At 41.0% G+C, this 27,715-nt stretch overlaps 1 protein-coding gene across 1 annotated transcript in view; it reads left to right on the forward strand.

Moving 5' to 3' along the window:
* The window catches only part of LOC309689781 (uncharacterized protein), a 34,108-nt gene extending 7,069 nt beyond the window's left edge, over nucleotides 1-27,039 (forward strand). The window contains exons 16-31 of the mRNA XM_082506445.1: nucleotides 201-450; nucleotides 516-593; nucleotides 684-765; nucleotides 4,953-5,026; nucleotides 15,032-15,118; nucleotides 15,301-15,439; nucleotides 15,585-15,695; nucleotides 15,787-15,949; nucleotides 16,147-16,212; nucleotides 17,978-18,050; nucleotides 18,568-18,721; nucleotides 21,661-22,851; nucleotides 24,357-24,467; nucleotides 25,985-26,073; nucleotides 26,240-26,306; nucleotides 26,394-27,039. Coding sequence (XP_082362571.1) covers nucleotides 201-450; nucleotides 516-593; nucleotides 684-765; nucleotides 4,953-5,026; nucleotides 15,032-15,118; nucleotides 15,301-15,439; nucleotides 15,585-15,695; nucleotides 15,787-15,949; nucleotides 16,147-16,212; nucleotides 17,978-18,050; nucleotides 18,568-18,721; nucleotides 21,661-22,851; nucleotides 24,357-24,467; nucleotides 25,985-26,073; nucleotides 26,240-26,306; nucleotides 26,394-26,546 — 2,888 coding nt within the window. The 3' untranslated portion in view covers nucleotides 26,547-27,039. The remainder of the gene's footprint in view (nucleotides 1-200; nucleotides 451-515; nucleotides 594-683; nucleotides 766-4,952; nucleotides 5,027-15,031; nucleotides 15,119-15,300; nucleotides 15,440-15,584; nucleotides 15,696-15,786; nucleotides 15,950-16,146; nucleotides 16,213-17,977; nucleotides 18,051-18,567; nucleotides 18,722-21,660; nucleotides 22,852-24,356; nucleotides 24,468-25,984; nucleotides 26,074-26,239; nucleotides 26,307-26,393) is intronic.
* Nucleotides 27,040-27,715: the final 676 nt, after the last annotated feature.

A 27,715-nucleotide genomic window follows, 5' to 3' on the forward strand; every position in this document is an offset into this window, starting at 1 on the left:
GCGTCTCCGTGGGCTCTCTTCTCTGAAGTACGCTATGTCGAACTTCCGCCTAATTAGATCTGGCTGTGTGCGGTCGGTATTTGGAGCTGCTCCCTTGTTTTTCCTCCCAAAGGGTCGCCACAGCCACGGCGGCTGGATCTCCCGTTAATGCGAGTTTAGAACGACGACACTGGGGTAAACCAGCTTGTGACCTCACTGAGGCTTGTTTGTGTCTCCCCTCGGTCTTGAACCAGGGATCCTTCGCGGTGTTATAGAAAGGACAACCATCTTTGACGCAGACGTCTACGGGATATTTCTCAGGATGGCAGTTTTCAGCTTACTTCTGTCTTTGGCTGCTCAGACGCTAACTTTTCTCTTCTTTCTGCTCGTCGTTGTGTTTCTCGGATACTGCTTGTATGTTAAACACATTCATATGAAATATGACCACATACCCGGCCCACCGACGGACAGGTAGGTAAAGTTCTCGGCACTTTTGCTGACACTGCTCGACGCTGACCACTTGATTTCTTCCCCAGTTTTCTCTTCGGACACTCAGCATCGCTTTTGAGGATAATGAAAAATGGCGGAAATATGCACCAGAAACTTCTGGAGTGGTAATTTGAACGTAAACGATGGTTGTGTGTAGGAGTGATTAATAAATAATGATAAAACGTATCATTTATGCGGTAGTATGTCTTTTACAGGGCGGATGAGTATGGGCCTGTCTACAAGATATATGCTCTGCATTACGCTGTAGTGTGTGTGTCCTGTCCCGAGGCAACAAAGGTAAACTGTGACAACAGCATGAGTGTGTGCAGTAGCGGTTTTTGATACGGGCGACATGGGTCCGAGGCGGCATCGCAGTGGGGGGCGGCATCACGGGCATCGGCAAAAAATAAAAACAAATTGCTCGTATTCATGCTGCCCCGACATCATGCCAGCGCGTATTGGGAATGGCATAGGCACCGATCGGTTTTCTGTCGCCCATTTGCTGGGGCGCCAAAATAATACCACAAAATAACAGAAAATAACTTTCTCATGAAAATACGGTTATTTTCAGTAATGACAATACAGTTTGTTGCCCTAATTTTACATGGGATTTTGCCTTTTTCAAGTGCTGTTAAACATTAAATTAGGAACATTTTAATGTGATTAAACAATAAAATTAATTGTAAAAAAGGCCAATGAATGCGGCAATATGAATAATAATAATACTTAAATGTACAGAAATATACAGTTAACAGTTGGTTTAAATAATAATGGATTGCTTTCATATAGCGCTTTTTGAGACCCTCAAAGCGCTTTACAATTCCACTTTATAATTCCGCCAGAGGGAGTGTTCGCCCAGGCACGATCAGGGGCCCGTTCTTCGTACGTCGCTTACTACATCCAAGATCAAATGACACATCCAAGATCAAATCATCGCGCTAACTCTGAGCTCGCTATTCCGGTTCCCCGAACACACCTGTTGTTGACGATTAGTATAGCTGGATGAAGTAATGTGAGATCACTGGGTGGCCCAACAGGGGCTACGCATCGATAGTAGAAACATTGATCGGCAACCCTTTGATTGGTCGGCGAAAATGTCGAAGGAGCGCGCTCGGTATTCTTCGGCAGCAGAGCAAGAACTCTTGAGTGAGGGATTTTAGGAGTTTCAGAGTCTAATTAAAACGCAAGGGAACACTGCAAAGGCTGCAAAAGCAAGGAGAGAGGGCTGGCAGAAAGTTGCTGACAAATTAAACTCGTAAGTAATTTAATAATAACAATAATAATGGAGTGGATCTATATAGCGCTTTTCAAGGCACCCAAAGCGTTTTACAATGCCACTATTCAGTCACTCTCACATTCACACACTGGTAGCTGTCACAGCTGCCCTGGGACAGAAGCCAGGCTGCCATATTGCGCCATCGGCCCCTCTGGCCAACACCAGTAGGTGGTAGGGTAGATTTATCATATCACACTATATTATCCAATATTATATTACATTATATTATATTATAATATGTTATATTATATCCCCTTTCACATTAGCGCCACAACAGGACCCACTAGAACATGGGAACAAGTAAAAGTGAAATATAAGAATATTCTATAGAATGGTAATATCTATCACTTATATTGCTTGTCGTCTCTTGGACAGAGACCCTGAAATAATCTGTTTGTTTGTTTATAACAGCAACCAAGAAAAGGGGCAGCGCAAAAAAAAGACAGGTGGTGGTCCTGCACCCCCTCGTCAACAAGTTGGTTAAGTGAATAATACCCTCACGGGAAAATCGATATCTCTCTATGAGCACACTGTCGCGCTGAGCTAAAGGATCCTGTCTGTCCCGCAATATACGCTGGATTCTGAGGACTCTCCTTATCAATCTTGCACCTTCCGCAATGGGTTGCTCGCGTATACGGACAGGACATGGCTGCAACAGGCTTCCCAAATCCACCTTCGCTTTTATAGCCGTGGTCTCTCATCTTGATTACACGAAGTAAATTGCAATTACTACTCTGAAATCTGAATTACATCTGTAATAATCACATACATGTAATAGAATGTTAATAGTACATTTCCCTTTTTTAGGAAATGACCTGTATGTATCTGTGTGACACCAATAAAAGGATCAAGTGCTGCATTATCTTTAGTTACATTGATGTTATTTATTTATGGTACAACAGTGGTAAAATATCGCTGTTGCTTTCGTATACATGAAGCGGAAATACCTGAGTGGCCGCGATCTAATCCTGTTTACATAAAGTAAACCTGCTCCCGAGCAGGTTTACGCTTACGGCTCTGTTGCTATGACAGCAAGTCCCGGATGGGCTTCGAAGAACCGAACGATCCAGGATCACGCGAAATCGTCAACAGTCAAATCCGGCTAACTTACTTAGCGAGGTACGAAGAACGGGCCCCTGGGGCCCGTTCTTCGTACGTCGCTTACTACATCCAAGATCAAATGACACATCCAAGATCAAATCATCGCGCTAACCGTGAGCTCGCTAATCCGGTTCCCCGAACACACCTGCTGTTGACGATTACTACAGCTGGACGCAGGAATGTGACATCACTGGGTGTCGTAAAAGGGGCTACGCATCGATAGTAGAAACATTGATCGGCAACCCGCTGATTGGTCGGCGAAAATGTCGAAGGGGCGTGCTCGGTATTTTCCGGCAGCAGAGCAAGAACTCATGAGTGAGGGATTTCAGGAGTTTCAGAGTTTAATTAAAACGCAAGAGAACACTGCAAAGGCTGCAAAAGCAAGGAGAGAGGGCTGGCAGAAAGTTGCTGACAAATCAAACTCGTAGGTAATTTAATAATAATAATAATAATGGATTGGATTTATATAGCGCTTTCCAAGGCACCCAAAGCGCTTTACGATACCACTATTCATTCACTCCCACATTCACACACTGGTGGAGGCAGCTACGGTTGTAGCCAGGCTGCCATATCGCGCCATCGGCCCCTCTGGCCAACACCAGTAGGCGGTAGGGTAGATCTATCATATGACACTATATTGTCCAATATCATATGGCATTATATTATATTATAATATGTTATATTATATCCCCTTTCACATTAGAGCCACAACAGGACCCACAAGAACATGGGAACAAGTAAAAGTGAAATACAGGAGTATTCTACAGAATGGTAATATTTATCTCTTAGATTGCTTTGCGTCTCTTGGCAAGGTAATACTGGCCTGTAATACTCTGTTAGTTTGTTCATAACAGCAACCAAGAAAAGGGCAGAGCAAAAAAAAAGACAGGTGGTGGTCCTGCACCCCCTCGTCAACAAGTTGGTTAAGTGAATAATACCCTCACGGGAAAATCGATATCTCTCTATGAGCACACTGTCGCGCTGAGCTAAAGGATCCTGTCTGTCCCGCAATATACGCTGAATTCTGAGGACTCTCCTTATCAATCTTGCACCTTCCGCAATGGGTTGGTCGCGTATACGGACAGGACATGGCTGCAACAGGCTTCCCAAATCCACCTTCGCTTTTATAGCCGTGGTCTCTCATCTTGATTACACGAAGTAATTTACAATTGCTACTCTGAAATATGAATTACATCTGTAATAATCACATACATGTAATAGAATGTTAATAGTACATTTCCCTTTTTTAGGAAATGACCTGTATGTATCTGTGTGACATTAATAAAAGGATCAAGTGCTGCATTATCTTTAGTTACATTGATAATATTTATTTATGGTGAAACAGTGGAAAAATATCGCTGTTGCTTTCGTATAAATGAAGCGGACATACCTGCGTGGCCGCGATCTAATCCTGTTTACATAAAGTAAACCTGCTCCCGAGCAGGTTTACGCTTACGGCTCTGTTGCTATGACAGCAAGTCCCGGATGAGCTTCGGGGAACCGACTGATCCAGGATCACGCGAAATCGTCAACAATCTAATCCGGCTAACCTACTTAGCGAGGTACGAAGAACGGGCCCCTGGTGTTGTTCCAGGATCAACATTGCAAGTGACCAATCAGAATGTTGTGACGTCATACTTTTGCGACTTCGGGAAAAACCGCCGTAAAACAAAAAACTTAAGCTGCGAGAAACCGCCTCTGTCCGCCGATCAACGGACCCTGACCCTAACCCTTTAATAAACGCTAAGCAGAATTGATATTGTCCTTGGAACATTGGAATTTCATAAATGCACGAATGGCTTGGCGCGCCAAAGAATAACGTCACAAGAATGTGATTGGTCACTTGCAATGTTGTTCCTGGAACAACATTTACTATGCTGTTCCAGGAACAACAACGTGACGATATCAGATCATCCGTTCGCCCAGGGCGCCAAACAGGCTAGGACCGCCGCTGAGTGTGTGAAAGTGCTTGGCACAAATCCTGCCCTTAACTTCAAAGTGTGAACTACTGACATTTTGGTTTCACTAAGCATAACTCCTGATAATATTCGTATCAAATCTTCTTTCTCTAAAAAAAATTTTTCTGTCTTTCTGCTCCTGGCTTCAGCAAATATTGATGTCCACAAAATACCCCAAAGATAAACTTGTTTATAAGAGACTTGCCAACCTGTTTGGTCAAAGGTAAGACTGCCTTATCAGGCGCTTTTTTGTAGCGATGCACCAGTTCTAAAAGGCTGTGCTGTTACTGATATCGTTTTAACTTCAGTTACTGGCTGGAATTGATCAACAAAGGCAGATATCAGTAGATACCAGTGTGATACTTTGCATTCATTTACCAATATTTAGAGGTGGAGTGAGCTTTGCAATACTCTTATTTGTTTAACACCTGGACTAAGATTAAGACTCACAGGTATAATACAGACCACCACTGTACTCAGTGTTGGGAAGGTTACTTTTGAAATGTATTCCACTACAGATTACAGAATACATGCCCCAAAATGTATTTTGTAATTGCTTAATATATAAGTAATATACTTTGGATTACTTAATATATTATCATGCTTTTTAACAACTAATGAATGTCCTATTGCTGTGTGATTTATTACTATTACTGAAGGCTACTCACCATACCATTAGCAACTAGATGTTTAAATCTTAATATAAATGAGTAACAGTAGGTGGACATTAGGTAAGGCTGCACTTTTTGCAGCGATCTCATATAGAAAACTATTCCGCGCGTATATAAAACAGGTCTGTGGCTCTGAACCGTAGTAAAGGACCTCTGGCTAATACGTCGGGTTCGTGTCGGGCTCGTAGCCAAAAACTAGCTTTACTTTGTTGTCTGGGTCAACTTTGGTAGCGAGAGACAGAGAGAGGCGTTGAAAGGCTGCTTCAATGGAACTTATTGTTTCGGAGGAAAACAGGAACACAGCGTACAGTCGAGTCTTAACAGCTTACTTACAACTGGGCTCGTCAGGCTCTCTGTTTGGCTGCAGTGGTTATTATTATATTTACATGCTTGCAGCTCCCGTTTCTGCTCGGTGACAGCTCGTACTTTTCCACTCACCTTTTTCTCCCTCCCTCGCTTACAGACACATAACGGGTATGACAGTCCATTCTCCCTGCAGCACGGACTACACTGCCCATCAGGCTACATGCTTTAGGGCTATGCATGTAACACTCTGCTATTGCCTTCATATTAAATCATTTTTTGAATATTTCTTCACGTCATTATGAGACGCGAGATTGAGACACGGGCATTTGAGCCTCTTAATGCGTGTTTTGTTTGTTTCCACCGGTGTGGAATTACCAAAAATAGAGAGGGCAGAGCCGAACATATGAAACAGGAAAAGACCGCCGTGTAATCCCTTTATTTCAACAAAGTAACTGTATTCTAAATACCACCCTTATAAACAGTAACTGTAACCGAATACAGTTACTCATATTTTATGTTTTAAATACGTAACAGCGGTACATGTATTCCTTTACTCCCCAACACTGACTGTACTGCAGAGATGGGAATCAATGACGTACTAATACTTTATCACATACTTAAGTAGCCTTTTTCCCTCACTGTGGAGGCAGTCTGAGAAAGCTCGGTGAGTCCATCAGGATCGCGTCGTTCTGTCATGTATTCGCTGTATGGCAGGCAGGATGTGGATTCAGGAGACAGAACATAAACTCAAATCTAGCAAAAATAATCATAAAATCTCAAACAATAACTGGGCAGGAACGAGGAATCCAAACACTAGGAATTTTCTGGGAAACACAGAATAAGGTAATACGCAACCATGAGGGAAGAGGGGCAATGTGGCAATGAACAAAGGGAGACAGAGATAATATATACTCACAGGATAATAAGAGAAGACAGCAGATGGCACGCACAGCTTAAAACTATAGGAGGACCAGATAGGAACATTTAGATTAGATGCAACCTGAATGCCAACAGTAAGCAAAACTAACAGTAACTAAAACTCAGAGGAATAAAATAACGTATTTTGTCAACTGTCTTCTTTGAAGGCTCTTAGGCAACGGCCTGGCAACAGCACGGGATCATGAGCAGTGGTACAAACAGCGCCGGATCATGGACCCTGCATTCAGCAGCCTGTGAGTTTCACAGTTATCACAAAAAGACAAAAGAGTTTGTTTGTTCAACCACTGATTTTTTTCCAAATGAATTTCTGTGGTAGTTTGTTGGCAGGTTCTGGCTCCTCCGGTTAAAGCTATCATTACTTCCAGGTATCTGAGAGGTCTGATGGGAACCTTCAATGAGAGGGCAGAGAAACTGATGGATAAACTTGCAGATGTTGCTGACAGTAAAACAGAAGCTAATATGCTCCAGCTTGTCAACTATGTTACCCTGGATGTTATTACTAAGGTTTTATATTACAGTCAGTTTTACAGCTTTTACAGCAGTCTTTATCCAAATAATATTTCCTCATGTTTGTGTTTTTCCTTGATAAATCTCAGGTTGCTTTCGGGGTGGACTTGGACCTGCTGAAGAACACTTCACAGTTCCCTAAAGCCATTGAGACATGTTTGAAAGGGATGGCTCACTACATTAGAGACAACTTTTTCGAGGTATTACTTTAGTGTTTTTTGATGAGCGAGATGAGAGATGAGATAGCCTTTATTTGTCAGTTGCAGTTGCCCACAACTGAGATGACAGACCTTGCCGACCGTACATAGAATACACAAACATCACATTGGGGAGACAGGTCAGGCTAGGTAGCAAGGAAAAAAAAAACATCGAAATGTGTAACACAAAAGGATAATCCAGGAATGCACAGATATCAACACACCATAACACAATAAAACACAGACAAGCAACATGGGAGAGTATTCCAGTGTGTACAGCTGATCTGGGTCCACTGCAATCTTCGATTGCACCTCCAGCTGATCCGGTGTCCACATCGGATGGGAGGTAAGCATGGGAGGAGGCGTTGGATTCGGGGGAGGGAGGGTGATAGTGAGTATCAGCGTACATGTTTTGTGCGTGTGTGTGTGTGTATCCCATGTTCAGCTGAGAGAAAATGTCACCACGCCCGGTTAAGCATCAGTCAACAGTCTCCAGTTGACCCAGGTGGCCTTGAATGAGGTACAAAGAGTTCGACAACAATCCTGTTATCATGGGAAGAATTTGTTGTTCCAGTCAGCTTCGACCTTGGCAGACCTTCAGCTGGCGCCGGTGGGATAGCCACATGAGTGAAGCTGGTGAATGTTTGGGTTTAGTGCAAACAACGGCATCCAATTTTTACAGTTGGTTTAATGTCCATCACTGGTCACCAATTATCTCAATTCCCATTGTTCTTCTCCAAGATGTTATCCATATTGCGTTCAAAACACAGTCTGAGTACTCCCAGCCCTGCCAATCGTCTATCATGTTGGCCAGCCTTATGGGATTTTGAACAGCTGTAGCCGCTTCTTGTTCTTCGATAAGCCAGCTCCAAGCCAGCTCCAATCAGCCCGAACTCCGTTATCGTGGTTCCAAATTGGTAGATGTCGTTCAATGTCCTCCGTCGAGTGTTGCCAGACACACGACGCAACCGACCATGGAGTATCCGGCAGCAAACGTCTCCGCAGGACAATCGGGCTCTCCCAAGCCTAGCAGGTTGTCAATTCCATTACGGGACCAGTTGATCAAATCCATAATTCTTTAGGTTTTAGAGAACAAGACCGAGAAACTCTTTGAGGGTTAGAGTTAGACGAGACTAGACAAACACCTAGAAGCAGCAGCAGAGAAGATAAGGGAGGGAGAGGGGGAGGCGTCCGCCTCCTCCAAGAGCCAAAGAAGAAGAAAGTATGTACTGCAAGTCTTGTTGCATGGAATGTTAACTTCTTCAATCTGCCATTCCAGTTTAATCCAAAGAACAGAGGATACATTAATGAGGTGAGGGAAGCGTGCCGCCTGCTGCGCAAAACTGGATCTCAGTGGATCGCTGAGAGAAAGGCCGCCATTGAAAACGGTGACGAGGTCCCCAAGGACATCCTGACACAAATCATCAAAACTGCCAACCAAGGTTGTAATCCCTAAATTTCACATTTGAATAGACTCAGTAAGCCTTGAGCATTGATTTTAAATTGCTGTGAATAGTACACACAAGAGTAAACAAATACACTGAGTTTTTAGTTGTGGCGAGTGGAGTGTTCTTTGTTGTGGTCTGCGTGCTGATGCTGAAGAAGCGACATCATGCCGATGACACCAGCAAACTAAATAAACTGATCAGGAAGGCTGGCTCTGTGATTCGCTTGAAAATGGACACTTTGGAAGCTTTGCCGAATATAAACAGATGACTGATAGAGACATTAACACAGAAGACATTGTATCATCTGACGTGTAATAAATGAAAAAAAGAGAAGGAAGCCAAATATTAATTTATATGTCAATTTTCTTATTGTTTCAGAGGAAATCATGACTGAAGAAGATGAGGAATTTATGCTGGACAATTTCGTGACATTCTTCATTGCAGGTGAGTCTCTGTTATTTCGTGTGTCTCCAGCAGACTGTGATACTGAAGAGCATAAGCGGTTAACAAAGTAGATGGGTAGTTGGATGGATCTGTGAAATGTTACAAAATAAGTTGGATGTTGTGCTTCCTTCTGGCACACTGCAAGGCTTAACTGCCACAGCATATTCGTCCACATATATGAAGCCCCCTTCATCAAAGACTGGTTTAAATCCAAACACTGAACCTTGGGGTACACCAGAAGTGACCAGGAATAGACGAGAGTGGAATGCTTTCAGTTGAATAAACTGGGAGTGGTCAAGGAGCTATGGTTGTAACCAGGTCAGGGAGCTGAACAGGATGATGAATGAGTGACTGGACCAGAGACTGGACTACAGACTGAACTGACTGGAGTGGGTCAGAGATGCCGAGAGAGGAAAGTCTGCTTAGAAGGACAGAATGAGAGATCGTGTCGAAGGCTGAGCTCAGATCCAAAAGGACGAGAATGGTGAGAAGACCAGAGTCAGCTCCGACTCGAAGATCATTAGTGACTTTAAATAAAGCAGTTTCTGTACTGTGACATGAACGAACACCAGACTGAAATCTCTCGTAGATGTTATTATTATCCAGGTGTGAATGAAGTTGAACTGCAACTACTTTTTCAAGTATTTTATAGATGAAGGGTAAATTAGAAATTGTACGGCGGTTGTTAAAGTTGTTAGGATCTAAAGAAGGTTTTTTCAGCATGGGAGTGACTGAAGTCTGTGAAGGTTCTCAGTCATCCAGGTCATCGTAGTCAAAGGAGCTTGCAAAGAAGGGCGTCTGGACTTCTTTAAGTTACTTGAAGACGTTTCACCTCTCGTCCGAGAAGCTTCTTCAGTTCTAAGGTCAAATGGTGGAGAGTCCCAGATATAAACCTAGTGGGAGTGACCCCCCACAGAGGGACAAAAGGACCCCCTGATGATCCTCTTTGTCTCAGGCGATTAGAGGATCATCAGGGGGTCCTTTTGTCCCTCTGTGGGGGGTTACTCCCACTAGGTTTATATCTGGGACTCTCCACCATTTGACCTTAGAACTGAAGAAGCTTCTCGGACGAGAGGTGAAACGTCTTCAAGTAACTTAAAGAAGTCCAGACGCCCTTCTTTGCAAGCTCCTTTGACGAAGTGACTGAAGCAATCTTGACTAAGGAGGGGACGACACCGGTGGTGAGTGAAGAGTGAATGATAGCAGAGATGAGTGGGAGTAAGGAAGAGAGGCAGGATTTCACAAGCCCTGTAGGCATAGGGTCAAGATGACATGTGGCAGGCTTTGAGTTACATATAAACTCAGAAATATCAAATAAATCAGGAAGATGGAAAGTGGAAAACGGCTCAAAATAGAGAAAAGGTTCTGGAGAGGGGGTAGACACAACAATTGAACTGAGTTGCTGGTGGATGTTATTGATTTTTGTAGTCCAGAGCAGCATCAAGGAGTTACAGGTTTCTTGTGCCTTGTTGATTCGAGTCTTTATGCTGAAGTACATGGTATTTGTAGATTTCTGCATCAACAGGAATCTAAATAATGGCTTGCTGCTATCATGAGTGTGCAGTGCTCTTGGCTTCACCGTCTGAGCTGTCTTTTGATTGTGACCCCTGGTTTCAAAAATGCTAAGCAATGGAGGAAATGCTAAACTTGAAACTTGAAAAACAGCAGCTTCTTTTGTATATAGTGTATGTTGTAACATTTTATTGAGCTTCATGGTGGTAATATTCAATTTTGATACATTTGTGCTATTTCAGGCCAAGAAACAACAGCCAATCAGCTGGCTTTTTGCATCATGGAACTTGGAAGACATCCTGATATACTGGAAAAGTAAAAAGTCAAAATATAGCACATAACAGTTTCCATTAGAACAAGTGAACTTTGGTTTCTTATGGAGTTTTCTCATTTCTCAGAGCGAAGAAAGAAGTGGACGATGTTATTGGGATGAAACGTGAAATAAGCTACGATGACCTGGGCAAGTTGGTCTACCTGTCACAGGTACACGTGGCAATTTGAAAATTGTGGTAATGTTTTTAGTGTGATTTGTAATCTCATGTTCACCCATGGATTCAAAATTAGTCAACTAACAATGAAAGACTGCATCAACAGTAAACTTAGGCTCTCAGTCTTGTTTTTATAAAACAAGATGCACCATAAACGTTGTAATCTTCCCCCAGGTGCTAAAAGAGACTCTGAGAATTTATCCCGTGACTCCGGCCACATCTCGTGATATTGCTGAAGACATGGTCATTGATGGTGTCCACATACCTGGAGGATTTGTTGCTGTAGTGAGTCATAGATATTTTTTTTTATGTGTTTCTAGCTTCAAAGCAGAAAATAAACTTCTGTTTTATATAATTATAAATAATAATGGATTGGATTTATATAGCGCTTTTCAAGGCACCCAAAGCGCTTTACAATGCCACTATTCATTCACTCTCGCATTCACACACTGGTGGAGGCAGCTACAGTTGTAGCCACAGCTGCCCTGGGGCAGACTGACAGAAGCGAGGCTGCCATATCGTGCCATCGGCCCCTCTGGCCAACACCAGTAGGCGGTAGGGTAAAGTGTCTTGCCCTACAAGACAGTTACCTGGAATCAAGACGAATAAATAACCTATTCTCATATTTAGTTCAGCTCCTATGTGAGCGGGAGACTGGACAAATTCTTCAAGGATCCACTAAGATTTGATCCAGACAGATTTCACCCAGATGCTCCCAAGTAAGAAAAACACTGTTTCACCATGCTGACTTTATTACGTTTAATGTTTGCACACACTTTATTATCTCAGACTAAATGAGTGAAACGGTTCACAGTAACTGAGGCTGTCTCTCATCTGTTCATCAAGGCCTTATTACTGCTACTACCCCTTTGCCCTCGGTCCTCGCTCGTGTCTGGGAAAGAACTTTGCTCAGGTGAGGATGACAGCGTAAGTCAACATGAAGACCCGCTCACCTATAAACACACTGACTCATCTCTGTGGGCGCTGTTGTGTTTTTTAGATGGAGGCTAAAGTGGTGATGGCCAAACTGCTCCAGAGGTTTGACTTCACTCTTGTGCCGGGACAGACCTTTGACATCCTGGATGCTGGAATGCTCAGACCTAAGAGTGGAGTAATTTGCTCTTTCGCTCACAGGGAATAAAAAGAATAAATGGCCATAAAGCACCAATACATTAGAAGAGGTCATAGTAGTCTATAGAGTAAAACTGGGCTTTTATTCATATCTAAAACTGTCACTTAAAAAAGAAGACGAAAACCTTGTAATGAAAACAATAATGGTGTGATTTAAATACATAGCATATTCATATGAAGTTATGTCGTGTTTTTTATTTATTACAATAATGAATATAAAACTACTTGTTGGCCAACAGGGAGTCTGTAGAAACTGTGCTGCTGTTGGCTGAAGACAAAGGAAGAGTAAAAGGGGAAGGTATGTTTGGAGGCAGAGAGAGAGAGAAGGTAGGAGTGGAGGTGAGAGTAGGAATTTAAAATGTAGGGACTATGACTGGTGGAGGTGGTGTGACAGAAGAGGATCCTAGGGATGGAATGAGGTGGAGGCAGATGATCTGGAAACTACTAAAGGAAGCAGGAAAAAGAAGAGGAAGAAATCCTTTCTGATGCAACAACAAAAGGAGTCTTGTGTCTGTGCGAATGACCAGATCTTTTGCTTGATAGGCAAATGTGTTAACCACTACACTTCAGAGCCACCCATTACAATAGTCAGTATATAGAAACATTTCTGAGGGGCGCTGGTCTCTAAGGTATTGCCATTTGTTACTTTTATACACTGCTGATATATATTTTTTAGTTTATATTATGTAGTTGCTTTTTCATAGCCATTGAACCACAGAAGCTTTAGTGTCTGTAACTAATTTAAGCACAGGTTTTATGTAAATGAAAATAAAACTGAAACTTTAATGTTTGTCAGTGTGATGTTATTTGTGTTTGCGGTGTAGTGATTTCTTATGTACCCAACTTGCTCTTTTAATGCAATTACCAACAGTGTACACATGGGGGCGCTAAGCTCCTGCACAGAAACCTGACTTTTAAAGCAGAGGCAGCACAACAACCACGATCAAGACTATCGATTAAAATGTTATCCAATAAAAGATCAGTTTTATTAAACGATTCAAAATCACAGATATAAAACAAACACTCAATATACCTACAATATTGATCGATTTCCCCGCGCGCAGTCGATCTAGAGCTTGATTGATTCCTCCATTAAAACTCGTGTTCACACTAATAAGTCCAGCAGCACGCATTAAAAACCGGCACCTACCATAATAAATTATTAGATCTGCAGACTGCAGATCTAATAATTAATCTCCAAAGGTCTGGAACTTCCCACAGAAGACCACTGACCTCCCCTCACACACCCACTACCTTTTAAAGCTCCTGGGCCAATCACACGGCAGAAGTCAGCGAACTGTCAAGGGACACTTGTTACACACCTTTAACACGGACGTCTCCGGGACATTTTCCAGGATGGCACTTTCCAGCCTGCTTCTGAGCCTGGCTGCTCGGGCACTTACGTTTCTCATGGTCATGGTAATTTTGGGCTTTAATTATTTCTTTGAGCTTTTCTTTTTCCAGGGTGGAATGATTGTACAGCATACTACGCTGCTGACTCAATAAGAATTGAGTGCACAAGTTAGAATTTATTTAGGGTTAGGATATATATACATACATTCATAAATGCTTTAATTGGTGGTGAAGTTTCTGCAGTGTACAAGAAAGTTAATTCTGTTCATCTGGACGTAGTGTTTTCAGCTGGAGTGTAGTTGTCACGTCCGGTGTGGCAGACGTGTGGAGTTTGTAGAAAGGACCCAAAAGGCGGCAGCTCTGGTGCAGGTGAGTATTTATTTACAGGAGTGGGTAAAAACAGCAATGGTGGGTGAACATAAAACTGGAAAACCTAAACTGGGCAGAGCTAAGAAAACAAACCTGAACGAAGATGCAGGGAGGTCCGGGGAAATACATAGGGAGACCGAGGGGAAACAACACAGACGAACCAGCAACGACTAAGACAGAAGATACGACTTAAAAACACTCAAAGAACACAGGGAGATTACACACAGGTGGGGGACACAGCTGGGAGTGATTAACGTGACGCGACTAGGGAGGCAAACTGAAAACACTCACATAAGACGCAGACCTTCAAAATAAAACAGGAAACACATACACGCAATGACACAACACAAACTTCACACAGACTGGGGAACACATAGGAACATGAAAATAAAACCCAGAATAATAATAACTACTAAAACAAAACACGGAGTCACAAACTCCGGATCATGACAGTAGTGTATGTAGATATTTGAAGATGTTTGTATAATTTTGACCCACTGTGAAATTAATTTACACTTGTGAAGCCAGTTATATACTGCACAGTCTTTCCACCCCAGAGAAAGAAACGTTCAAAGAAATCATTAAAACATGAATTGACATTCATGCCAATGGTTAATATATGTAAACATCTGACCACAAGTAGTTTGTATTTATGTATCCATACATTACTGTTCAAACTAAATGCAACTCAGCAGTAACTTAACATGCTGTGTAGCCATGCTAGCAGCAATTTAACTATGATAATAATAAAACCTGCTGTGTGACAATGTAATCTGTTGAGCTCCTGACTTTTACAGAGTTAAAATCATTTGTGTTGCAATCATATTTTGCTATTTTTATTAATTTTCTCAATATCTTTTCAGGTTCTTTGGAAATGGCCTGGTAACAGCACGGGATCATGAGCAGTGGTACAAACAGCGACGCATCATGGACCCTGCGTTCAGCAGCCTGTGAGTTTCATAGTTGCCACATAAAGACACAACAGTCTGTATGATTAACCACTTGTCCAGGGTTGGAAACATCTCCCTTTTTTTTTCTTCTGTGCAACATTATCCTTTAATGAATTTCTGTGATGGTTTGTTGGGATGTCCTGGATGTGCTGCTTCTCCGTCTAAAGCTATCATACTTCCAGGTATCTGAGAGGTCTAATGGGAACCTTCAATGAGAGGGCAGAGAAACTGATGGATAAACTTGCAGAGCTTGCTGACAATAAAACAGAAGCTAATATGCTCCATCTTGTCAACTGTGTCACCCTGAATGTTATTAGTAAGGTATCATAGTCAGTTTTACAGATGCAACGTGGGGTTTTTTTGTTGTTTTTTTCATAATTCTGATGAAGGCACAAGCTTTTACGTTTGTTTTAATTTACTGTTAAAAAGTTTCTAAGCGTGTTGTGTCCGTGTCTTGATATTTCAGGTTGCCTTCGGGGTGGACTTGGACCTCTTGAAGAATAGTTCACCTTTCCCTAAAGCCATTGAGACATGTCTGAAAGGAATGGTTACCTACCTTAGAGACATATTTTTTGAGGTATTACTTCAGCGTTTGTTGTTATGAAGTATGTCTGCCAACAACATTGTTATCAGGATGCCAGGCTAAACCCTTCAGTCTGCCATTCCAGTACAATCCAAAGAACAGACGATACGTTAATGAGGTGAGGGAAGCGTGCCGCCTGCTCCGTACAACTGGAGCCAAGTGGATCAGTGAGAGAAAGACCGCCATGCAAAACGGTGACGAGGTCCCCAAAGACATCCTGACACAAATCATCAAAACTGCAAGCCAAGGTTGGAGTTCCCAAATTTCACATTAGACTAGACTAGAGCAATATTTTATTCTCTTTGTGACGAGACAAAGTGAATAGAACAAATGTGACCCACAGTTTTTGATGCCTTCTCAGTTCGGTGCATGTGGTTTGTAAGTAATGTTGGAAACCAGGAGAAGTTAAATATCGATGTATCTGTCCATTCTCTCCTCATTTCAGAGGAAAACATGACTGAAGAAGATGAAGAATTTATGCTGGACAATTTTGTGACATTTTTCATTGCAGGTGAGTCTCTGTTGTTTCAGCTTTGATGTGTGAAATGCAGCTGGAAGCTCCTTTGTAGCGTCAGACGAAGCTCACTGCACTGAAGAGTGTGTTTTATTTTCAGTTTTACACAATGTGGCCACTGTTGTCTGTGAATTTGTATCCTGCTGCTGTGTGCTGCAGTTTAATGTTAATTGTAGAGCATCCTGATATCACCGTTCAAACACGTGTTCACTTAGCATGGACAAAACTGTCCTTTCTTATCCAGAGGGGCTGCATAATATCTGCACACACACACTGTGTCACACAACTCTAGTTCCTGTGTTACTGACAGAGATGGGCAGTAACGCGTTGCTTGTAATGCGTTACTGTAATCTGATTACTTTTTTCAAGTAACGAGTAAAGTAAGGGATTACTATTGCAAAAACGGTAATTAGATTACCGTTACTTTCCCGTAGGAACGCTGCGTTACTGCGTTACTAAAACCGTGATTTATTTTTTTTTGCGAGAATGTCTCATGACACTGACGTAAGCGAGTGCGACGTTCGTGGCAACAGCTGTGTGCATCAACAATGGATCATATATCGAGTGCGGGAGAGAGTATGAGCGTGCAGCGTTTAAAGCGTGGAAGTACTGACCTTACTTTGAGTTTGATTCCATAAAAAGTGACAAAAACATTAGTGTCCATTGTGCGTGGGAAGAAAACTTCTTTTTACAGCGAAAAAAACCCCTAAACTTCCAAACAAGCACCGAGTGCACAACGACGTAATGGGAAACTCACAGAGAAACTCGCGGATTCTTCCACTGACCGCTGCGGCACACCTGCACCAGGGTAAACCTCCGCCTGCCCCACTCCTGCTTTACAGGTGGAAATAGAGCAACAGGACCGCTGAGTCTTTGACTTTATTTATTTTCTGCTGTGTTTTACTTGCATCTATTTGAAAGACTGAGTGTAAACACACACAAAAAATTATTTTATGTGCTGGAATGTGCAGAAAATAGGTTTAAATGTTAAACTAATTTATTCAAGTCAGAGAATGTTGCAGATAATTAAATTTTTGCTTGATGCATAAAGTTAAAAGATTAAAACTAATAAAACAAGTTTTAAAAAGATGCTTTTCCATTTGATTACATTTTGTATGATGGATTATGTAGAAAAAGTAGAACTGGGCTGAAAGATCTATCGCTTTATCACCTATTCAGGTTGCAAATCGTGTTTTTAAAAAGTAACTAAGTAATTAATTACCTTTGAAAATAAGTAATCAGTAAAGTAACGGGATTACTTTTTGGGGGAAGTAATCAGTAATTAGTTACTGATTACTTTTTTCAAGTAACTTGACCAACACTGGTTACTGACTGTTTGTCTCAAATTCCCCCCCCCCCCCCCAAAAGAAAAAAATGTGTATATATATTTATTACTCTGTAAAAGATGCATGACAGACCTGACCACGTTTCAACACTTTTCAGCATTTCTTCTTTATTTCGGTTGTCATTTACAACTCGGATGCAGCTTTTAAGCTGTCAGCCAAACACACCAACAACAACTCACCCAAGGCACCAGTCCAGACTTAAATGCAGTTGAGGTGTTATGAGCTGATGGCACTCAGGTGTGTCCGCCTTCCCCATAGCCGCGCCACAGACCACGCTCCGCCACATACTCTTTTCAAACTTTGTTTGTGACAAGGACGATAACATTTGCAAATGAATAAAATAGCAATCAAGAAAAAGAAACGTATGATTTATTTTTGTTACATGACGCATTATTGACAAACTGGCAACATTTTAGGCCAAGAAACAACAGCCAATCAACTGGGTTTTTGCATCATGGCGCTTGGAAGACATCCTGAAATACTAGAGAAGTAAGAAGTCAAACAGAACTCAACAATTTACACTTTCTGTTTACAATTTTCTATATTTTTGCATGAATATAACCTGAAACATGATCTGACTGAACCTATAAGGTCCTACAAGTAAAGAAGAGTTAAACAAAAGTCTTTGAGATCTTCAGAAATCTTCTTGCCATGACACACTTGTTGTACAGTCAGTCTGATAGATCCAGTTCTTACAATCAGTGTGTGCCTCAGATCTGACTGTCAACCCGTTGTGTGAAAACAACTTCTTCTAATTTGATCCATCCAAATATCAAACATCAAAAATATTCCCAATCCTGAGATTATATAAATCTCAAGCCCACAGACATTTATGTAGATGTGCATTTTTCTCTATAAAAAATGTAGTTTTACATCTGTTTCTACATATTTACTCCTATGACCTGTGTTAACCTCTAAAGATGACTAAGGTAATATTTCTGCAGTTATAACTGTGTAATATATAGAGTGAATTTTTGGTTTTCTAAATTATATTTTTATTTCTTAGAGCAAAGAAAGAGGTCGATGATGTCATTGGGATGAAACGTGACATAAGCTATGACGACTTAGGAGAGCTGGTCTACCTGTCACAGGCAGTGATGCCGGTAACGCGTTGCTTAGTAACGCGTTACTCCGAATATGACCCCTTTTTCAGTAACGACTAATCTAACGCATTACTATTTCCATAACAGTAGTCAGATTAAAGTTACTTGTCCAAACCACTGTGCGTTACTATTTTTTTTTAAGCAAAAAGATTTGGTTTTTTCTTTTCGTCTCAGCGGATGACAAACGCATACGTGTCGTGAAACGTCACATAAGCGACAGGTCACGTTTCCCGCTCACAAGCAGCCAGCGACGTAAAAAAGTGTAAACAACAATGGAGGGAGAGAGATGTTCGTTCTTTAGCTGGAAATATGGTCACTATTTTGAGTTTCTGTCAACTAAAGATTTAAATATTAAGGTTCGTTGTACACTCTGTGTTGGCGAAAAAGTGTTATCTACCTTCAAAAACACTACGTCAAACTTAAAGAAACATTTGGAGTCGCAGCACAGCACAGTCAAACTCACAGAGAGAGTCCCACCAAGCAATGGCGTGTCCAGCGGGGTGGCCTGGGGGGGCACAGGCCACCCCCCAAACCAGACTGGCCACCCCAGGTGCCACCCCAAAGGCAAAACAATAAAATTCAATCAAATATCAAATGTCCGATTATGTTTTCACGGTGACGCTCAGATATCCGAGTGTAAGTGAATGCAGCATCGCTTCTGCGCTATGCGCATCACGTTAGCAAAGGTAGGAGAGCCAAGCGCGAAAGACGGCACTGCAGGAAACAATTTTTCGGTGAAAGAAAATGAAGACAGAATAAATGTCCCGGTAAGTAATATCAAGTTTGTTGAGTTTAGTAAACTTCGGTGAAATTAGAATACCAAGGAAAAAAATAACACTTAAAGAATTATTGCAGCTGTGGAATATTTCAGGCAGTATGCTACTGAGGGCAGCTAACATAAGAGTTATGCGTTATAAGATATAATCTAAGTCGTAACATTGCTGTATGGAGCTGCAGATTTGGTTGCAGGTTAACATAGCTGGACTGGCCATCGGGCATACCGGGCATATCCCCAGTGACTTATTTTTTATTTTTTTTGTAATGGCATGAACAATGAGAGGTGGTGGATTGGCCAGATGCAGGTCGATGTGTAGAAATAACTCCGTTGTTTGGTGGTGGCTATGACGGGGCTTCCACAGAGGCAACAGGTGGATGAGGGAAGGGGAGGCAGGAGGAGAGACCCGAAGCAGCCGCCAGTCCGAGTGTCAGGTGAACTGAACTTCAGGTAAGAAGTTATGACCTGCAGTCTATCTGGGTCAGATATAAACCAAGTTTAGGTGGAGTTTATTTTCATGTTGCTGACTTTTTACTGTCAGTTGCAATAACTCATACTGCGTTCTAGCCAGTTTGACGGAGTTTTTATACAGCTGTTCGGTTGCTATGATGTTACTGATAGTGAACTTTATTTTATTCATAAGGTTAGTTAGTAGAGTTGCCAACGGCTCCTTAAAAAAATGGAATGGTCCCTCATTCAGAGAAAATATTACGCGTTTCGTATTGAGCTGAGAAGAGACGCAGTTTGTCCCGGACTTTAGCTAGAATGGAAAAAAGACACAAAGCTGGATTTATTCTGTCTTTATGCTGCACAGCTGCCTCTTCTCTCATTCTCTCCCCCTCCCTCTCCTGTTGCTACTTCAATCATGAAACTGATCAATGATCAGCTGATCGTCTCTCTTGTTTGTTTATCGCCCACTTTGCGCCAGAAAGAGGAAACCAGCAGATGTTGCGCTAAACAACAGCAGCACGTTTAAGCTTGATCAGCTGTTGTTAGAATGTATTTAATATTAATTTCTAGTATCAGCTGATGTTTGCTGGAGCCACAGCTGTAAAGCTGCTGGTCATGATGTCAGTTTAGATATGTGGTGAGAGGGAAACATGAAGATGAAACCAGGAGATGTCCTTACTGAATCATCAGAGCTGAACAGGTGATGGAGAAACAGGTTTACCTTTTAGGTGACATGAATGAGTTGAAGTTATCAACTGTTTCTGAGAGATAAATAACACCAGGATCCTTTTTTAGGTAGCTGACAGCTGGTAACTGTGCAGGGACGGGTCTAGCAAAGTTTTGCCAGGGGGCCAGGTAGGGCATTAGCAGGGAAAGGTGGGCACAAAAAAATACTTTTCTTTCTTATTCTCATTTAAAATACCTAGTTTTTATTAAATAATTATCTAAATCTTACAACCAAAGTTTTTATCTGACGTAAAATGTATAGAAATCATACATATACCAACAAGACTGTACATCACTGTCACAACAGCATTTGTTTTCATTCAAAGGCTTTATGGCTTTAATACCTGGTGGGTCGGTCTGTAGTAAAAATGCCCAATTTTTTTGTCCCAGTCCAGCCCTGCAGGTTAATACTGGCAGTGTCACCATGCCAGCTGACTGTATTTTATCATCAGCCAGTGTTGTTCTTTATCAATATTACCAAAGTTTACCATAAGGCAGCATAGAAAGTATTTACTTGCTTTCAGGTTTTATTCAAATGTTAGTCTTTTCATTTGTTTCCCCACTTTTTTCCTGTTTCAAAATCAAACACCAGTTTGTGAGAAGATTATCTTCTTTTTTTAACAGGCAGAGAAAGTTTTGCATTGGCATTGGCTAATTTGTCAATTGTTTGTTACAAATGTTCGTATTTTAATTTTCAAAAATGTTTTTGCCCAAAACATATGTGCACTACATGTCAGTAAAAATACTATGCAAATATTGATGTCCTTGAATGCTGAGTAAGCACTGACAAAGCACTGATTGTATCTCTTGTACTTTATCAACGCAGTATCTAAAAACTTTGCACCGTAGTGGTTAAAATCTTATTCTAATAAGAGTTAAAAGTGCATTTGGTTATTAGGTTTATAGGATTATTGAATTATGGTTAAGGGTTGGTAGAATTTTTTTTTAAAACATTATCTGCCAATTAAATCTGCCACCCTTCTCCAAATCTGTGCCCCTACCTGGCCCCCCCAACAAAAATTTTCTAGACACGCCACTGCCACCAAGTGGTCCGAAGCAGAGAGCCGTGACTTCCGCAGAAGGTCCTACACCCCCCAAACAACAAAAGTTGGACTTTGGTGCAAAACCAGTAAGTGATGAAGAATTGAAGAAGTTGGTCGCGCAGTATATTGTAGAAGAAATGCTACCTATAAACACTGTTGACTCGCCCTCGTTTCGTGCCATAATAAAAAAGATCCCTACTTCTGTTAATGCCGAGCTGCCTCACCGAACGACTTTTACTTCTTACTTGGAGAAGGAGTTTACAGAAATGGAGAGAAATTTGAAGGCCACACTGAATGAGATTGACTTTGTTTCAACTACCGCGGATATTTGGACTGCTAACAACAGAAGCTATATGGGAGTAACGCTCCACTGGATCAGTAGAACCACATTAGAGCGTCACAAGGTTGCATTAGCATGTAGGCGAATTCGTGGTAGACACATGTATGATGTCATTGGTACAGAAATCGAAAACATCCACTCCTCTTATGGATTACTCAACAAAGTAGTTGCAACAGTTACTGATAATGGATCCAACTTTGTTAAGGCGTTTCAAGTTTATCATCCTGTCACGGAGTCCGATGATGAGACGGAGGAGGAAGAGTCCAGCCCCAAAGACGATGATGTCACTTTTTCTGATCTGTCAGAAATCCTCTCGGCTGAGAATGAAAGTGATGGTCAGCTGTCTCTTCCCCCGCACCGCAGGTGTGCTTCGCACACCATCAACATAATTTGCACACGTGATGTGGAGAAACATTTAACAACCAATGCAGAGAGCAGGGCTGTGTATAGGAGCAGCACAGCAAAATGCACAGCTCTTTGGACCAAATCGAGTAGATCTACACTTGCATCAGAAACAGTGGAAGAAATCAGCAAAAGAAAGCTCCTAATACCAACATCCACAAGGTGGAATTCCTTTTTTGATGCTGTAAAGAGAATTGCAGAAATCCCCATGGGTGAGCTGAATACTCTGTGCACAAAGCTAGGACTGAAATGCTTCAAAGATCAAGAATACCAGTTCCTGCATGAGTACTGCATGGCCATGAAACCTCTGACTGCAGCACTGGACATTTTACAAGGCGACTGTCCATATGGAACTTTACTACCAACACTTGAAGTTCTGATGCAGAAGACCCAGGCTGTGAAAGATGACCTCTCCAGGATGACTGCAGGCCTTCCAGATGCCATTGTACAGGTACGCTCTATCTTGAAATTAGTCAGATTTTTTGCTTCATACAATTCACAAACATGGAACAGAATATTAATTATCATTGAAAAATAAGATTAAAACAATTAAAATGTTTATAAGTAACCTAAAACAAAATTAATCCATAATACTGATCTCATATTAGGCATGGTTTGCAAATAATTCAATAACATAATAAATTGTAGGCATAAAAATATCAATTGTGTTTTTTAGGCTATTCAGACTCGTTTCGCCGGTGTGCTGGATGACAAAGATGCCCTTCTTGCGGCTGCCAGTTGTCCAAAATTCAAACTCTGATGGCTGAGAGATGCAGGAAGGAGGGAGCGAGTAAAACAGCTTCTGACAGCAGAGTGTTGCACCACTGCTCCTCTGGCAAAAAACCCTGCCAGTGTGCCCAGTGCTACTACATCTAGCAGCCAAGGTGAGATGGACTTTTTCACTTTTGAGCCAGAGCCAGAGGAGGAGACCTATTCTGCAGAAAAAGAAGTCATGGACTACCTGATGTCAGGCTACGACCTTCAGATTCTGCATAAATTTTCAAGCATAAAGACAATTTTTTTAAAGTATAACACTCCAACCCCATCAAGTGCTCCTGTGGAGCGACTTTTTACTCTGGGAGGTTTGGTGCTCACGCCTAAAAGAAATCGACTTTCTGACAAAAGGTTTGAGAAGCTTCTGTTAATGAGGTACAACCACTGGTTTACTCGCTCCACTCTACTGTTTCCCCCATAACATGCGATGACAACATATACTGAAAAAACAGAGAATGGGGAATCCAATTTAAATAACTATTTACAAGTAATTGAATTAAGTTTATCAAAGTCACTTAATAAACTTATTAAAGTTTTCAAGTTGATTAACTTAAAACAATTACCTGCAAGGAAGTAAGGCAATTTAAGTTGGACCTGCAGTCTCTTTTTTTTTTTTTTTTCATAAGATTAGTCCAAAGTTACAAAAGCAGACAATAGTGCTTACATGTGGATGGTATAAAAAGTATCTTAAGGGAAGTCAAGAAAGACTCTTTGTTTGTTTGTTTGTTTGTTTTATAAAAAGTATTTATGTTAAGTGAAGTAACAAGACTGTCTTTATTTTCATACAAACAAGTATTTCTGTCAGGAAAAAAGTTTTAAGTTCAACTTCAAATGTCAGGAGATATATTGTTGACATTACTGTTAAAATACACTTCCAATAAAGTGAGTATTGGCAAAATCGGTTGATGTTTTTATGTTGAGGCAGTGGGGAGTGTTATTGGCAGCTTCTGAAAGTAACTAATAAAGTAACTAGTAATCTAACTTAGTTACTTTAAAAATAAAGTAATCAGTAAAGTAACTAAGTTACTTTTGGAAGGAGTAATCAGTAGTCCGTAATATATTACTTTTTCAAAGTAACTGTGGCAACACTGGTCACAGGTACATGTGGTAAATTTAGTTATTCATTTATTTATTTTAATAACTCACCCAAAGTGTGCACTTCTCATTGTAACCTTCCTTCAGGTGTTAAAAGAGACTCTAAGAATTTACCCCCCAGCTCCAGGCATGTCTCGTGATGTTGCTGAAGACATGGTGATTGACAGTATCCACATACCCGGGGGATTTAGCGTTGTTGTGAGTCATTTTCTTTTTAATATGTTTGTAAGTCTAAATGATAACTACATACTAAAGACAACAAATATATGAAGCAAGATATATGGAGTTATGTAGCGAAGAAAAAAAGATAATTAACTCTAAATATGTTTTATAGATTCCTGAAAGTAGCCACTGTTAACTTTGTTGACAGCGCTGTAAACTCTTGGCCTTCTCTCAATAAGCTTCATGATGTAGTCACCTGTTAGCTGATTGGTTCTTGCCATTATATGAATTCTAAGTAAAGAAAGTCTGTCAGTCAGTCCGGAAAATTGCTAAAACTTTGAATGTGTCCCCAAGTGCATTCACAGAAACCATCAAGCGCTACAATGAAACTGGCTCACTTGAGGAGCGCACCAGGAAAGACCAAGAGTCTCAATTTAGTATTCTAAATTGGAGGCACACTGAACCAGCATGGCTAACACAGCATCCTGCAGTGCCATGCCATCCCATCCAGTTTTTGTTTAGTTGGACCATCATTTATTTTTCAACAGGACAATGACCCCAAACACACCTCCAGGCTGTGTAAGGGCTGTTTGACCAAGAAGGAGAGGGATGGAGGGCTGCGTCAGATGGCCTGGCCTCCACAGTCACCTGACCAATGGAGATGGTTTGGGATGAGATGGACCGCAGAGTGAAGGCAAGAGAGTCAACAAGTGCTCAGCATCTCTGGGAACTCCTTCAAGACTGTTGGAAAAACATTTCAGGCGATGACTTCAAGAAGCTCATCGAGAGAATGCCAAGAGTGCAAAGGGTGGCTATTTGGAAGAATCTAAAATATAAAACATGTTTTGAGTTCTTTCGCACTTTTTTGTTTATTACATAATTCCATATGAGTTCATTCAAAGTTTTAATGCGTTCAGTGAAAATCTGCAATGTAAATACTCATGAAAAAAACAGAAAAAAACATTGAATAAGAAAAGTGTCCAAAGAAGAAAATTTGATCACATCACTCCGATTTTGGCCTCTTTACACTGGCTTCCAATTGAATTCAGGATCCGTTTTAAAGTCCTTTTATTGGCTTTTAAATCTCTAAATGGTCTGGCACCTGTTTATTTGTCTGACTTGTTGAAGCCCCACGTCCCCACTCGTTCCCTTCGGTCAGCTGAGCAGTTGCTGCTTTCGGTCCCAAAGTCACGGCTGAAACTTAGAGGAGACCGAGCGTTCTCTGTTGCCGCGCCGATGCTTTGGAATAACCTTCCTCTCCATATTAGACAGGCTGCATCAGTGCCAGTTTTTAAGTCTTTATTAAAAACCTATTTTTATTCCCTGGCTTTTAACTCCCTGGGTAACTGACATTTTTATTGTTTTTTAACTTTATTGCTATGTTTGGTTTTATTATTATGTGCATATTAGTAGTGTACAGCACTTTGGTCTACCAGGTGTGTTTTTAAAGTGCTATATAAATGATGATGATGATGATAAAAAATGAGGTCTTATTCAAGCAATTACAAATACATTTATGGTTAAAATGTAAAATTAAATCTTCTCATATTTAGTTCAACTCCTATGTGAGCGGGAGACTGGAGAGATTCTTCAAGGATCCACTGAGATTTGATCCAGAGAGATTTCACCCAGATGCTCCCAAGTAAGAAACACACTGTTTCACCATGCTGAAACAGTGTGTTTAATGTTTAAACATAATGTTTAAACATTAAACATTATGTTTAATATTTGCACACACTTTATTATCTCAGACTAAATGAGTGAAACGGTTCGCAGTAACTGAGGCTGTCTCTCGTCTGTTCAACAAGGCCTTATTACTGCTACTACCCCTTTGCCCTCGGTCCTCGCTCGTGTCTGGGACAGAACTTTGCTCAGGTGAGGATGACAGCGTAAGTCAACATGAAGACCCACTCACCTATAAACACACTGACTCATCTCTGTGGGCGCTGTTGTGTTTTTTAGATGGAGGCTAAAGTGGTGATGGCCAAACTGCTCCAGAGGTTTGACTTCACTCTCGTCCCGGGACAGACCTTTGACATCCTGGATGCTGGCACACTCAGACCAAAGAGTGGAGTGTTGTGCACTTTGAGTCACAGGGATTACAAAAATAAATGATCTTAAAGGACTTTACATAAAAAGTGGTCTATTTTTGGTCCCTGAGATATATTAATATAGGGAAAAAGAAAGTACAGCTTCAACACTATGTCTCAGTTTTGCTACATGATTTAGAAATGCTTCTTTAGTAACTGAAATCAGCACAACTCTTTGAGTCTAAATTGTAGAAATAAATGTGTAAAAAGATCCTTGTCAAGAACAGAATGGATTTTCTCTTTTAAAAATTTTATTTTACTGAGGACTTTTTGTTTTTGTTGCTGTTTTTGTTTTTACAATAACAAAAACCCTAAACTTTCTGTAGTAGATGTTGAAAAATAGAAACTTTTCTGTCCTTAAATTGTTTACTTACTACTGAATTTCATTGCCGTAATATTAATGGCCGTGGGCCAATTTGGCCCCCGGGCCTCATGTTTGACACCTCTGGTTTAAAGGGTAAAACTGATTTGATTTTTATTCCTGTCTAAAACTTGTGATTTAAAAAAAAAAAAAAGAATTTAAAGAAAAAATTGTGTCATGTATGAACTACACTGTAAATTCATATGAAATGAATGTAATCATGCTTATGTCTTCATTATGATAATATATATGGTAACATCATGGGGAGTGCTGGTATAATAACGTTTGCACTTAGCATTTTAATCTTGCACAAAATCATCACATAGTTTGATGTGACTTTTTTTTAATAACCAGTGAGCAAAGGAACCTTTTGTGCCTGCATAGCATCCAAGATTTTCATAAAAGTGCTGCATGTTATGAAAATGAAAATAAATTTTGAGATCCCACAGAATTTTTTTTTGTTTAAGTCTGCATGCTTCCAAGATGCTGTGCCATCCTGCTACAAATCACATCATCCCAGCGCCAAAGAAACCCTCAGTCACCTGCTTAAGTGACTATAGCCTTGACATGATGACACGATTGTTCCACAGATTTTTGTATACTGTGAATACAACAGCCGTGGGTCTGATCCAGGACAGCGATGAGAGATAGTGGAGCTTTTCACAGTGTGGATCAGCAACAACAACTTTCTCCTGAATGTGAATGAAACCAAGAAACTGGTGACTGACTACAGGAAGAAACCCCTCGTTCAGACTGCTCTACATCAACGACACCGCAGCAGAGAGCATGGAGCACATGAACTTCCTGGGAGTTGATGTGATGTATGGTCTGTC

This window comes from Aulonocara stuartgranti (genome assembly GCF_965226115.1).
Source record: "Aulonocara stuartgranti genome assembly, chromosome: 15".
NCBI lineage: Eukaryota > Metazoa > Chordata > Actinopteri > Cichliformes > Cichlidae > Aulonocara > Aulonocara stuartgranti.